Here is a 14,262-nt window from a genome sequence, read left to right on the forward strand (position 1 = left end):
TCTTGATATTTCAGTAGCAATACTGAGAACTACTACCGGATATTTTAAAATGTAGTTCACTGAAATTGCGGCCATTCTAAGAACCACAGTTTTACTTATTTTGACTATATCAAATTTAATTTTCTTGTTGTCAGGATAACCTATATAAATGTCTATGCCTACACATACACAAAATAAATAAATAAATACACTGACATAATATATATTAATTAGATCAATTTAATGTTTTCTTTAATTTTTTAATTAGAGATTTATTCAAACAGTGTTAAAGCAAAAGCAAAAATGCATTCCAGCTATTTATATACTGTATTTATGGCACATTATATCTATAATTTTTAATGGTTGGCACATCAGGATCCATCTCACATCAACCTAAAAAAAACAAATGAAGAACACACTGTTTATATTTTGATGAAATGCATGCATTTTGATGAAATGCATGTGCTTTATTTAAATACACATGTGGTGTTGTGAATGTTTAATCTAAGCCTCAAGTGTCACAGACTGGGTCAGACTGGGTCCGGTTCCACTCTGGGAATGAGATTTGTGTTGGGTTTGGGAATGTTGCGAGAGGAGACCCAGTTGTTCCTCTGTGAAGGCGCTCTCGAACACCATCACCAAAGATCGCTTGAGCTTTTTCTGAAAATCTTCACACATGAATATATACAAGAAAGGATTCAGGCAGCTGCTCAAGTAAGCAAGACTGACCATGACCATTCTTGAAGCTGATGGGTTTGTGTCATTCTTTTCATGCAACCACACTACAAACTACCACTAAATGGAGCTATGGTTTAAAAAAAAAAAAAAGGATAACTATAAAGATAACGATATTAGCGTCCACACCAGCGAACGATGTCTGTTTATTCTAAGCGCACGTGCGTCTGCCACTTTAAATACTCGAGCTCGTTTTAGCACGATGCATTCTGATTGGCTGTCAATGGTTGTATCGTTCATCAGCTGGAAAAAAAAAAATCGTTCTGAAATTGATTCCAACGATACCGTTTCTCTATGCCTTCTATGTAGTGTGGACTCTGCTATTCTTTAATATTGAGAACGATTTTTAGAACTATATCTTTATCGTTATCTTTATAGTTATCGTGCTTGGTGTGAATGGGCCTTTATAGTGTGAACCAGGCACAAACAACCACCGACATCTGAAAGATGAAATAGAGCAACTTAAATACAGAGCAAATGAAGGAACTACTGACAAACACCTGTGATATTTAAATGAATATCCATGACAACTAATACAAAGGACAATAGGAACTAATAAAAACACGGTAGTTAATGAAAACAGAAGACAAAATAACTGAAAAGAAAGAAACAACAACAACAAACTGTATATTATAGGATGTAATATAATATAATATAATATAATATAATATAATATAATATACATTCTGCATCATTTAACATTTGAGCACATATTATTCAGAAAGGAATAATCCTGATATGCATTGTGGTGTTGGTTCACCTGGTTTGGCCTGAAACTGTGTGATAGAGGTATATAGAGAACAGAATTGTGGGAAGGGGCCTCCTGACTCCATTGTCTGGCCTGGTCCATTTTCCTTTTTAGTCGCCGTTGAAACAGGATGTCATCTTCACAACGGACACCAGACCCCTCAGAACCAACCACAAGAAAAAGAAAAGGTGTTTTAGAACTGGGCTCTAGAACCGCTTAAAGACACACACAAACAAACAAAATGCTCTAATGCACTTTTATTGCACTAATATAAATATCTAGCAGGCCAAAATGGAATTTATATCTTTTCTGTTTGTTTTTAGTTAATGGAGAATGTTTACACAACCATTTCTGCTTTTTTACCACATTTGTGGTTAGAGACGTGGGTACGTTTTAATCTGATAATGGTGTTTTTGAAATCGGAAACACAAAGATGTTCAGGAAAAGATAAATAGTGTGTGTGTGTGGTACAAGATGTACACTCATTTACACATTAAAAATTTTACTTATTGATGGTTGAGCCCATTAAGGTGGATACAGCTGTTTTTCGGACCGGCTCAACAGTGCTTACGGGGAAAGAGAAATCAGAACAGCTCAGAACCCCAGAACTGATCGGCTCAGAGCCACTGCTGAATGAATGCTCACTGATAACACAAAGATCATCTAAACTGGTCAAACCTGATGACTCTAAAGTGAAATCCCTAGGTGAAATGTGCAGTCATAATGCAATAACAAACATACTACATAGTCATGCAGTTAAATCAAATGTATCAGCACCTAGGAACCTTTATTAAACAATCAGGAATTTAACCCTGCTATATAGTAATTTAAATTCTATTTTTAGGAGCATCATTACTCCAGTCTTCAATGTCACGTGATCCTTCAGAAATCATTCTAATACGCTGATTTGCTGCTCAATATACATTTTTATCAATGTTGTGCTGCTAAATGTTTTTGTGATAACTGTGATAAAGCCACTAGTGACGTCCTGCAATTCTAACAGGAAATCTGGGCCAAGGGTTGCATAAAAACTCTGTTGTGGCGAATTCATAAATACACACTCTTTGATGCTTAACATACACAACTTAATATCAGCTGGTCTGATTATTTTTGAGTGATTTCTTCTTCCTTTAAAGCAACACATATCACTTTTAGCGCTATAGCGGTTATAAACAGAACTGCACGCATCCCGCGGAAGAACATTTTAACCGGAGCTACTTCTCAAAAGTGCCTGTCAATGCCGATTCACGCAAGTATGTGTTACTCCGCAGTGGTGACAGGGTACGAATAAAAAACATTTATTTTAAGTGTACCGTAATGATTCGGGATAAAACAAAAGGCGGTTTGGAAGATTAATTCATTATGTACTCGCTCATTATATACATTTAGCAAATTATGAACACAGACAAAGTTATATAGTTTTGCTTTAATGAATTCTAGAGCCGTTTCTATCAACATGAAGACAACGTTTACTCAATCAGTTGGAGCACCCCTACTGCTGAGGACATATTTCTTATTATTATTATTCATTCTGAAAACAGTTGTACTGCTTAATATACTTAAGATATATATATATATAAGGATATATATATCCTTGCTAAATAATATATTGATTCCTTTCCAAAATAAAATATTAATAGCCTGTAATGTAGTCGTCCTCTAAATAAAGAACCTCATGAAGGAAGATTTGCAGCTACAACCACTAGATGGCAACAGTCAGCTATCACACTGCATGACATGGCATGACATGACATACAGTATGTATAATTTCTCTCTCTCTCTCTCTTTTAAAAACTTTGTGAACACAATTCAACTGAAACATATAAAGGACATACAGTAATATAACAAACGGTTCATTGTTGGTCATACTCTTTAAAATATGGTAAAAATTCATTGAGCTCTTTTTTTTTTTTTTAAAGGGTGTTCAGTTTTATGCAAAACTATTTCAAATGAATTGTTCACTGCATAGCAAATAGTGAGTGAAATTACTGTATTTTAGACAACAGGGTCCACTTCCAGATGTAACTCTCTCTCAGTTTTTCCTTTTACAACAAGACCTACCATGTATTTAATGTATATAACATTATAAATGTATTTTTTTTTCTGTCACTTAGTCAATTTAATGTGTCCTTACTAAATAAAAGTTTTAATTCCTTTTAAGAAATCTAACTAACTCCACACATTTAAACTGTAATTTATATCCTGTAATATAATCAATAGTTGGACATCTATCCTTGTTTTGTTTGTTAGTGTTTGTCATGTCAGCTTCTTTGGCTATTTTCAATGTGAGAAAAATTGATGGCTAAATTATATTTCCATTAGAGCACAATGACTTTCCTTACTTTACAAGAACTGACAGTTCTTTTGCTTCAGTTGTGGTTGGCACATCCTTGCTTCTCATGGTTTGCATCTGAGTTTCAGAGCAAGCAAAAGTGTTGTCTGTAGAGCAACTCAGGTCAGTAGAAGGCAAAGACTGGAGTTCAGAAGTAGGACAATACGTGATCTTTCATGGCAGACCTGGTCCTCTGTGCTCAAAGGTGATTAACGTTACTGTGGGATTAAACGTTATTTTAGTTTTAGCTCCCTATTAAAAAGCTATTTTAACTCTCAAAAAAATTTCATTAAAAAAATAATGTCATTAAGTTTGATGTTTCTCAGAGAAAGAATGATATCTCCTTACCTTTCGAATTGTGTGACTGTGTTGTATCCTGGGATATGTAGTCCGACAAACCTTGTTTACATTGTTGTCAAAGACATTTAATCATCCAATAGAGTTTCGTATTTTGTGATCGACAGCAAATTGAACCAATAAGAGCTCAGCTCTCGCAACCTCTGAAGCCAATGACGAGCCAGGAATCTCACTGCGCGCGGAAGAGGAATGTCGGATTGTGTGGCTCGTCGTCAGTCTCTCAGCTAAGGAGGATTGAAAGGTGAATAGCGTGTAGGTTTCTATTTTTGAAGTGTTTCCAGCTCCTAAATAGTGATATTTAAAATATTATGTTATTGTTCAGGGATTTATGAAGTCGGCGAGGAGTTAAACAGGAATTTGGTTGGTTTTCAAGATAGCTAACGTCAGCCGTTTACATCACTACAATAGCTGATTAGCAAAATAATACTCTGATTGTTTTTACTTGTTTTTCTCCCTGTGCGTTCTCTCTAACTTTAAATGGTGACATTACCAAGATTTTTATTGTTTTTTATATACAGATAGTTATACACGTTTTAACCTACACACATCCCTAACTCTACGCCTCACAGAAAACTTAAAGACAAGACAACAACCTTTGTTTACTTTATTGTTATACCAGCTTTACAAACAAGGATGGAGTTTTATGGCGATTTTGCTGATATAGGTTCACACACACACACACACACAGAGAGAGAGAGAGAGAGAGAGCTGGGTAGATTGCTCACCAATTGTAGTTTATTACTGATTACATGATTTAAACTGTAGCTAACCTACTAAGTTATTCATTTTAGGAAATGTATTCAATTTTTTTTAAGGATTACTTTTTATCTAACTTGTTTTAAACAGCTTTACATATACCATATTGATATGAAAAAGCAAAGAGAAAACATGCAAATGTGTGTTCAATTATTGAAATATTAATTGCCTCAGAGATATTTCAAGTAAATTTCATGTCAAAGGGATTTGCCTGACCAACTGATTTGGGAATCCCTGTATTAGATTAGATTCAACTTTATTGTCATTGCACATATAAGGTACAAGGAAACGAAATGCAGTTAGTATCTAATCAGAAGTGTAATAAGCAGTAAGTACAGGATATACCGTGTCTACAATAAGTTACAAATGTACCATAAATATACAAATAAAGCAGTGCTATGGACATAATTTAGAGATTTTTAAATACTATCAGCATAATAAACAGACATGTGTACTATGAACATACTATACAAATGGATTATGTAATATGTGTACACTATAAGCAGAAACTATAAACATAATTTACAAATGAATATATAAAACCGATATATTAAGATGTGCAATGGAGATTTAAAACAAAAAAGTGCATAGAAAAATATTCCAGTGTGAAAATGGATAATTTCTGAACAAACATTAATGAAAACAATGACATGACACACTCAATCTTTCATAATGAATAAATTATCACTGCTATTGTGTGAATAATATGTAATCAGGTAATCCATAGAAAGATATATAATTATGAGCATGATAAATTGTAATTTTTTTAAATTATGAGTACTTGATGTAATCCTGATTATGTACCTAGCTCTGTATTTATAAATGTTGTACACATGCAGTATGTGTGTGTGTGTGTGTATGTGCCCTCATAAATATAAAAGTATATCAAACTACAGCCAATCAACTTAATTTTAAATTAAATCTGTTGAACCTGTTTCTTTATTTTAGTCATCATGTAGTAATTATCACATCCTCATCTGAATTAAATTACAGGGGAAAAAAATCAGGAGATACAATGCTTCACTGTAAAATCAAGACTGAGAAAATGGGTGAGGCTGCAAACATAAGCTACTTTTTATATTTCTGTTTTAGTATGTGGAGTGTTTTATGTGGTTAAAAATGTTCTTTGCAGATGCTGGGGCTCGAAACCGCCTTGATGCAGTTTTGCAAGGTCTGGTTGAGAGGAGTGACAGTGAAAGGTTAGTGCATTATTAGAGCTTTATTATTACTGTCTTGAGATTTGAAAGCTTCAGACTGTAACAGCGAAGCTGCAAATGGACCTCAAGCAATTATAGCTCGTTAGTGATGGGTCCACTTTAGAAGATTGTCAGTATGTCTCAATGTGATATCTTACAGTGAAATAATTTGCCTGTCACTGAAAGTAAAAGTGCTACAATATTTAAAATAACAGTCTATCAGAACAAGACTGATAATGTATAGTGTTAGTGACACAGTGATTTACTTGAAATCTACTTGCTATTTACTTGCAAAATGGAAACTATATTACTGTCCAGCTTAATATATAAAAAAATATTATTTTCTATACCCACTGTAGAACATCTAGTCTCAGAGATGATTTCCTGACTGACTCAGATCAGTCAGGTGTGAGGTGTTATTTTAAAGGGAGGGTGATCTTCATGTAGAAGCAATAGATACTATAAAAAAATGTTTATATATCATCACATAATGTAAATTGTCATCACTTCCAAGCTCTAGGGCCCTATCATACACCCAGCGCAAGGCGCGGCGCAAGTGTTGTTGCTAGTTTAAGCCCAATGCTGCGTTGTTTAAATAGCAAGTGGATTTTGCTATTTTTGTGTTTGTTTAAAAAAGAGGTGTGTTCAGGTGCGATGTTGACATGTTGCTATTTTGAGGAGCTGAAAATAGACTGCACCATAGACCAACTCAAACCTTGACTCAGAGTCTAAAGTCAATGGCGCAATATATTTATTGTTATTTAAAGCGCATAGTAGAAGTAGAAAATATGCCTCTGGGCGGGTCCACAACTTGTTCACTTTGCTTATTACACACAGGAATGTGCAACATATTATTATTATTATTATTATTGTTTAGGTTACATGGATTATAAAAATGCCTACATGTCATAATGGATAGCCATTGCATTTATCAGAATTAGGTTACCTACTTGCTCGTGCTTAAGCAGCTCTATTTCAGAATGGTTCTGTCTTTGCGCTTGCAAATTCTGCCATATAAATAGCAAATCTGCCATGGCACGAGCGCACATGCTTCTTAAAGGGAATGGGAGATGACACTCTGATTGGTTTATTGCACATTACTCCCAAAAACACCCATAACTCATTAAAGGTGCTGTAGGGAACTTTTGTAAAAAAATTGTTTTTACATATTTATTAAACCTGTCATTATGTCCTGACAGTAGAATATGAGACAGATAATCTGTGAAAAAATCAAGCTCCTCTGGCTCCTCCCAGTGGTCCTATTGCCATTTGCAGAAACTCCATCGCTCCCGGTAAAAAATAACCAATCAGAGCTGCGGTCCGTAACTTTGTTTGTGTTCAAAATGTAGAAAAATGTATATAATAAGTGAGTACACCATGAATCCATTTTCCAAACCGTGTTTTTGGCTTGTTCTGAATCACTAGGGTGCACCTATAATAAGTGTTTATATTCGGACTATTTTAGATTGCTTCGGGGGTACCGCGGCGGAGTAACCCAGTACCTTTGTGATTCTTCATAGACATAAACAGAGAGTAGTTCCGGCTACGATGTTCTTCACCCAAGACGCAAGCAGTTCTGTTTATTAACCGCTAGAGCGTCAAAAGTTCCCTACTGCAGCTTTAAGAGAATAGAGACAATCCGTTGAGACCATGTGCCCAATGCCTATTGTAATAATCATATTAACATTTTTTTTTATAATTAATACCATATAAAATACATATTTTACTCCCGTTCTGTATTCTGGTACAACTTATGAGGAATGTCTCATTCGCCATCTACATATTTGGAATCTGATGGTTTGTTTTTTGGGTGGGGTGCTCCACAGAATTGGAGAACCAAACATCTAGGACAACAGAAAGTTATTAGGAAATCTGAACGACAAGATTCTCTGAAGATGATGACCATTTATGGCTTCTCAAAGATTTTGTTTTTTCAACTGAGCTTAGGAAAATATTTAGTGTAGTATTGATTTATAGCTTTGTTTTTTAAAATCCATTTATATTTCAGCTTTCTGAATAATGATGGTCTGAGATTATTTACCGCTATGTTTCTGGGAATACTTACTTGTTTCTCATGTTTTTCAGTAATGTTTTAATTTGAACCTTTCAGAGCATCCAAATAAAAAAACAATTCAGGAAAAGAATACAGACAATAAATTACTTTTATATAGTAGAGCAGTTTTATAGGGGACAATTGGCATTTGTGTAATCCTTTGTGCTCTTTCTTCCTTTCCCTGCATAGGGAGCCGAATGAAGAGGATTCTGGGAAAATGGTGGCAGACTCTTTGAGCAAGTATGCACATGCAGTATTTTCGTATGAGTGATGTAAACATTGTCTTCTCTTGACTGGGAAAAAGGTTCAAGTCATATGTTATGCACATTAAATGTTTTGTTTTTACAGGGATTTGTCACCTTCTTCTGCAGGGAAAAGGCAAGCAGAATCTTCTCTGACCTTTATTTTAAAGGAATAATTCACCTAAAAATAAATTGTTGAAAATTTACTTTAATAGAGTAGTTTGTTTCTTCATCGGAACAGATTTAGAGAAATTTAGCATTACATCACTTGCTCACCAATGGATCCTCTGCAGTGAATGGGTGCCGTCAGAATGAAAGTCCAAACAGTAATTGACATGACTCCAATCTATTAATGAATGTCTCTTGATGTGAAATGTGGTCTGTTTGTAAGAAACATTCATCATTAGGATGTTTTTTAATTTCAAAAGGTTTCCCATCCTTAATATTGTTTTTTCCAAAGAAAAGATTACATCAGGTGAGAAATATGCATATATCAACACTAAACAAAAATGTTAGTGGACTATATTTTATTTATTATGGATTATGGTCTCCTAATTTGTCCAGATGCAATGCTTTATAGTTAAAACATCTTGATTGATTAGTTTATTGTAAATGCTCAGCATTTCATTTCAGAAGACATAAACTGATGAACTGGGGTGGTGTGGTTTACTTGTGGATTATTGTGATGATTTTCTCAGCTGTTTGGACTCTCATTCTGACAGCACCCATTCATTACTACAGAGCAAGTGATGTAAATCAAACAATCTCAAAATCTGAAAAATCATTGCAAATATACCATAATTATTCAATATGTCAACTAACGTTAGTACAGTACTTCTCATATTAATGCTCTTTAACATTCAAAGTGTGCTTTATAAATAGTTAGAATAGCAAAATAGCTGATATTAATTCCTAAATGGTTTGGAAGAGTTTGCTTTAAGAGCCTCTTTCTGCCTTTCACAGACCATCATCACGATTCCCACAACACAGAAGGAAGAAGCGTAAAGAGATGGATGACAGTCTGGCAGACACCAACCAGCACAAACAAAGTAAGAGTTAGATCCTGAAAGCCACAGTTTTTCTACACCTTGTCTGCCTCTCTCATTTCTGGGAATAACACTCAGCATCAGCCAAATTTTGATATTTTATTTTCACAGTGGCTGGTTGTTTTACCCAATCTACTATCAGCTGTTATGGCAGGCAGCTACTTACATTTGTCTTTGTTTTATTTTAATTAATTTATTTAAGGATACCAAGTAGGGGAGAGCTTTGAATTCAGGTAAATTTTTAAATGAATGACACAAAGTGCATTATTCAATCTCTTCCTGTCTATGTAGGTAACTTTGTATCTGACAGATCAGTAAAATGTTTAATAATTTCTGAGAAACACTATTGGGTTTCTTATCATTCAACATGTGTGGTGACTGAGGGAGTTTTTTTTTTTTAAGCCAAGGTTTAGAGAAACTAATTTTAGTAAAAAAAAAAAAAAAAGTTGATCTCATAAGACCCATTTCCTGTTTTCTTACGTGCTCCACGTCTCTTCTTCTCCATCAGATGCTTATATTATCAAGTTATTTGACCGCAGTGTGGACTTGGCTCAGTTCAGCACCACCACGCCGCTCTATCCCATTTGTCGGGCATGGATGAGAAACAACCCATCAATGCGGGAGAGAACGGAGCCCAGCCCGCCTCACAGCTCCGGGGAGGATGAGGTCATACCCAGCATTCACTTTGAAATCATTTTAAATACTCATCCCATTCATATCTATGAACTACTCAGAATAACACAGTTGGTTCACATTCTATATAACTGCACTTGCAAATCTAGTGTTGATTATTTTTCAAAGATGGATGTGTTTCAAGTTAAACACAAGATAAACTCTCTCTCACATTGCCATTTTCCACAGAAAATGACAAATGCAAACATGCTTCCAGTAATGTACGTAAAATGGAAGTCAGTTTTGGCCACTATTATGTTTTTGTTAGACCACAGCACATACATTATTGTGCATCAAAAATAATTTTGTGCAGTTTTCTAAATAATATTTTTCTTCTTTGGTCAGAACCATGGAGAGCAATCGCGGATAGGTCTGTCCTATGCACCGGAATTTTTAACAATGCAACAAAACATTTAAAGAGCATCAAGCTCTTAAAATCTATATTATGTATACACACAGATAATATAACAGTTGGCTATATTAGTCAATATTTTTTATTAGGTTAAGCAGTGATGGGATAAAATTTTTTTTATTTATTTTACATTTTTAATTTAAGGCCCAACCACAATTGGTCTGGTCCATCCAAAACTGGAATCCTGGCACCAAGTCTGGGCCACACTGAGCTGTGCGTAACGCCCAAAGACATGAAGTGAACAAGACAGACGCTGTCCTGTACTGCCTGAAATGGTTAACTCTGTGCCGATGCATGTGCAAAAGATTTAACTAATCATGAAGTCAATCAGGATACATAACACAGCCTACAAAAGGCCTACACTAACACCCCCCGCCCCCCCTCACAATATAGTTCCCACATCCCTGCTAGAACAACAAAAATTAAATGAAGACCATTAAAAAATTTGAATCATTAACTGAAATAAAATATTTCAGGTAGTCACCAAGGTTTAATTTCTTATTTTCATTTAGTTAACTTGACATACTAAATAACTAAAACTAAACCTACCAAAATTACAAAACACAACAAATTTACGCAAACCATAAACTAAAATGTAACTGAAAGTTAAAATACAAAATTTTTGGCAAAACTATAATAATAGTATCCCAGTGACAATAAAATAATAATGCTTTAGTCTTCCTTTGCAAGTCTTTTTTCCTTCCTTTTCCCCCCAATCATTATCTTTGTAAATCATGTTAAGCAGCTTATGTTTTAATCAATTTGGCACACTCATTTAAGGTTCACTTGGCTCACTTCATTTATACATCATATTACAGTATATAACTGTCCAGTAACCTTTTAATAGTAAAGTAATATGTACAAAAAACAAGTATTAAAATTGGGGGAAACTGCTCTTCGATTCTTAGGGTGTACTCACACTAGGCACGGTTGCCATGAACCGGGCCCGAGTACGATTGTCCCCCCTCCCCACTCCCCCTCTGGCCTGCACTAACATATAGGGTTTCAGCATTCGTGCCGGAGCACGCTTACGTCATTATGGTGCGACGGTTTCGGGATAAACGGGAAGAGCGGCGCTCTCTGAACACAATGAGTCCATCGCTCTGTTTTCTTTGTGGATAATTTTGTGTCGTTTGGTCCACAGCCCTCTCACAGCCTGTTGTTAAACAGATGTTTATATTTTAACGTAACGTAAATTTTAACGTAATCGTGCTGCTCGTATGAGGATGTTTGCAAGGTACCAGCTGAAGTGCAGCAAGGACTTTGCAGTTTTGAGTTTTTATGCGTTTTTGCGACCCTTTCCCTGGCATGTTGGTTTTGGAGCGTCGCAAAACCGTGACGCAACGCGTCCTTTTCCGTGCTCTGGCACGGTTAGCGCTCACACTGCATGCAAACCGCGCCCGAGTCCAACTGAACCATGCTCTGGCCCACCTCTTCCAAGCGGGCCAGGGCCGGCTAATCGAGCCGCGCCCTTGGCATGGTTCGGAGCACTCACACTAGTCAAACGAACCGCGCTTTGTTGTTCAAACGCACTCGGGCACGGTTCAAACTGGCTAGTGTGAGTACACCCTTATATAGAGGTTGAGCAGCTGGCTGTCTGGTGCAGTTTTAACAACCTGGATCTGAACACTCTCAAAACAGTGGCGATGATAGTGGACTTCAGGAGAAACCCCCCTGCACTCCCCCTACTCACCATCATAGACAGCACATAGACTGCAGTGGAGTCATTCAGATTCCTGCGAACCACCATCTCTCATGACCTGAAGTGGAACAATTACATTGACTCCATTGTTAAAAAGGCCAAACAAAGGTTGTACTTCCTTTGCCAGCTGAGGAAGTTTAACCTGCCACAGGAGCTGCTGAAACCATTCTACTCAGCCTTCATTGAGTCTGTCCTGTGCACTTCAGTAACTGTCTGGTTTGGTTCAGCTGCAAAATCAGATATCAGAAGACTACAGAGAACGGTTTGGACTGCTGAAAGGATTATTGGTGCTCCCCTGCCCTCCCTTCAATAAATGTATACATCCAGAGTGAGCAAAAGGGCTCAGAAAATCACTCTGAATCCTTCACATCCAAGTTACCCCATCTTTGAACTTTTGCCATCTGGCCGGTGCTTCAGAGCCACAAATACAAGGACAGCCAGGCGATCTACTTCATGAACATTTAAATGTTCTCCACTTATGCATTAAAAATTTGCAATATCCTTATATTGATTTGTTAGCCCTCCATCCTAGTACATCCCTGCATTATACTCTATTCTAGTCCATTATCATCGGTAGCAGAACTGTTTATACAATTTATTTATTTTAATTTTTTTTTTTTTAGTCTGTTGTTTTCTCTGTGCACTGGAAGCTTATGTCACTAAAACAAATTCCTTGGATGTTCATGCAAACTTGGCAATAAAGCTCTTTCTGATTCTGATTATTCTTTCAGATGACTGACATGCTTAATGGCAAAGGACAGAACGTGTACAGGCTTCCTCCACCTGTTACCTGTCCAGTAGGTGCAGCTGGTGAACATGTTAATCTCAGAATTCCACCTGTAGAGAAACCCACAGAGAGTCAGGTGAGCTATGGCAACTGTTGTGTCATACACGGTCTACTGGACGCAGTAATCTTTCTTTACAGATCTGCATTTAAGCAAACTGCTAAGTGACAGAAGATAAAGTTTCCATCAAACACCTCCTCTTAACTCTTAACCAATCGTTGTTAGGAATGTGATAAGTAAACCTGTTTGCATACTGATATTTTTTTGGTCTTGTCATCCTTTAATTTGTAACACTAATGTAGCTAAATTGTGTGCTTAGATCAATTGTGTGCCGAATTACATATCTAATTAGTTTTTTTTTTCAGTCTGTAGATGCTGCAGCAGGCACCTCATCTCTTATCTTCAGTCACATCAAACGCTGGAAGAAAATTAGACAAAAGTATAATTTTTCATCATTCTATCATTTCTCCTATGAATACGGGTGGGGGCAAGGATACAAATTATACTGTGTATATGATATTTATAATTTATTTTTCATATATGTTAAAGGTGGAAGGAGGCCTCCAGTAAGAATCAGCTGAGATACAGCGAGAACATAAAAATCCTCAAGGAAATGTATGAACGTTAGTTCGTATACATCACTAGTGCATTTGAAGAAAATCTGCTTCGCTAATGAAGCAAAAGATGTCAAGGCATGAAGCCTTCAAGGAGAGCGAAATAACCCAAAATTCTGAATTGAGAGCTGAACTAAATTTTTTTTATTATTGTTTATTTTTCTCTTTACATGCAAACTCACAAGAACTTCAAATAAAAATGCAGTACTGAAAATAAATGTGATGCGTGTTAATTGAATAAAGCATTATTAATTATGATAGTTCTCAGCCATTTCCAACTTGCAACACTCAATATTTGTCTAGCATCAAACTTAACCCTCTAGAGTCTATGGATATTTTAGAGGCCTGGAGAAGTTTTGTCATGCCTTTCAATAGACTTTCAAATAAATTTTTTGCATCATTACTCCAGTCACACAATCCTACAGAAATCCTTTTAACAATCTGATTTTCTCATAAGATTTTTTTTTATTGTTATTATCATCATCATTATTATTATTATTAATGCTGAAAAGTGCTGAGAATATTTTTTCTTTTTTTTGGGGGGGGGGGGGGGCGGGGGGTTAATTTAAAAAAATGGGTGAATTTTGTCTTATTCCTTTCATTGCGGAACAAACGGTTAAATAAAAACTACTT

General features: G+C 35.9%; 1 protein-coding gene and 1 long non-coding RNA gene across 3 annotated transcripts; one reads left to right on the forward strand and one right to left on the reverse strand.

The window, feature by feature from the left end:
• Positions 1 to 558: 558 nt before the first annotated feature.
• On the reverse strand, positions 559 to 4,189 carry LOC128029000 (uncharacterized). The gene is made up of 3 exons (XR_008187282.1): positions 4,143 to 4,189; positions 3,805 to 4,012; positions 559 to 1,621 (listed from the first exon to the last, which is right to left on the reverse strand). It is a non-coding gene; the product is annotated as an uncharacterized LOC128029000 (long non-coding RNA).
• Positions 4,190 to 4,278: 89 nt separating this feature from the next.
• On the forward strand, positions 4,279 to 13,847 carry LOC128028992 (protein lin-37 homolog). Of its 2 annotated transcripts, none has more exons than XM_052616418.1 (10): positions 4,279 to 4,392; positions 5,901 to 5,956; positions 6,040 to 6,106; positions 8,346 to 8,396; positions 8,505 to 8,534; positions 9,362 to 9,447; positions 9,953 to 10,110; positions 12,962 to 13,093; positions 13,381 to 13,454; positions 13,565 to 13,847. In XM_052616418.1, exons 1-10 carry the CDS (start codon positions 4,304 to 4,306, stop codon positions 13,641 to 13,643), a joined length of 822 nt encoding a protein of 273 aa, XP_052472378.1. In that variant the 5' UTR covers positions 4,279 to 4,303; the 3' UTR covers positions 13,644 to 13,847. The 2 variants fall into 2 exon arrangements, with proteins under 2 accessions (XP_052472378.1, XP_052472379.1); XM_052616419.1 differs by having other exon boundaries at positions 4,332 to 4,403.
• Positions 13,848 to 14,262: the final 415 nt, after the last annotated feature.

The sequence above is a fragment of the Carassius gibelio genome, chromosome A15 (assembly GCF_023724105.1).
Source record: "Carassius gibelio isolate Cgi1373 ecotype wild population from Czech Republic chromosome A15, carGib1.2-hapl.c, whole genome shotgun sequence".
NCBI lineage: Eukaryota > Metazoa > Chordata > Actinopteri > Cypriniformes > Cyprinidae > Carassius > Carassius gibelio.

What these genes read in the sequence shown, in the direction of transcription:
- LOC128028992 (XM_052616418.1), top strand. Translation starts at nt 4,304, where the DNA reads ATGACGAGCCAGGAATCTCACTGCGCGCGGAAGAGGAATGTCGGATTG. An exon ending in AGAAACCCACAGAGAGTCAG is followed by an intron (nt 13,094 to 13,380) that starts GTGAGCTATGGC and finishes TTTTTTTTTCAG; the next exon opens with TCTGTAGATGCTGCAGCAGG. An exon ending in TGGAAGAAAATTAGACAAAA is followed by an intron (nt 13,455 to 13,564) that starts GTATAATTTTTC and finishes TATATGTTAAAG; the next exon opens with GTGGAAGGAGGCCTCCAGTA.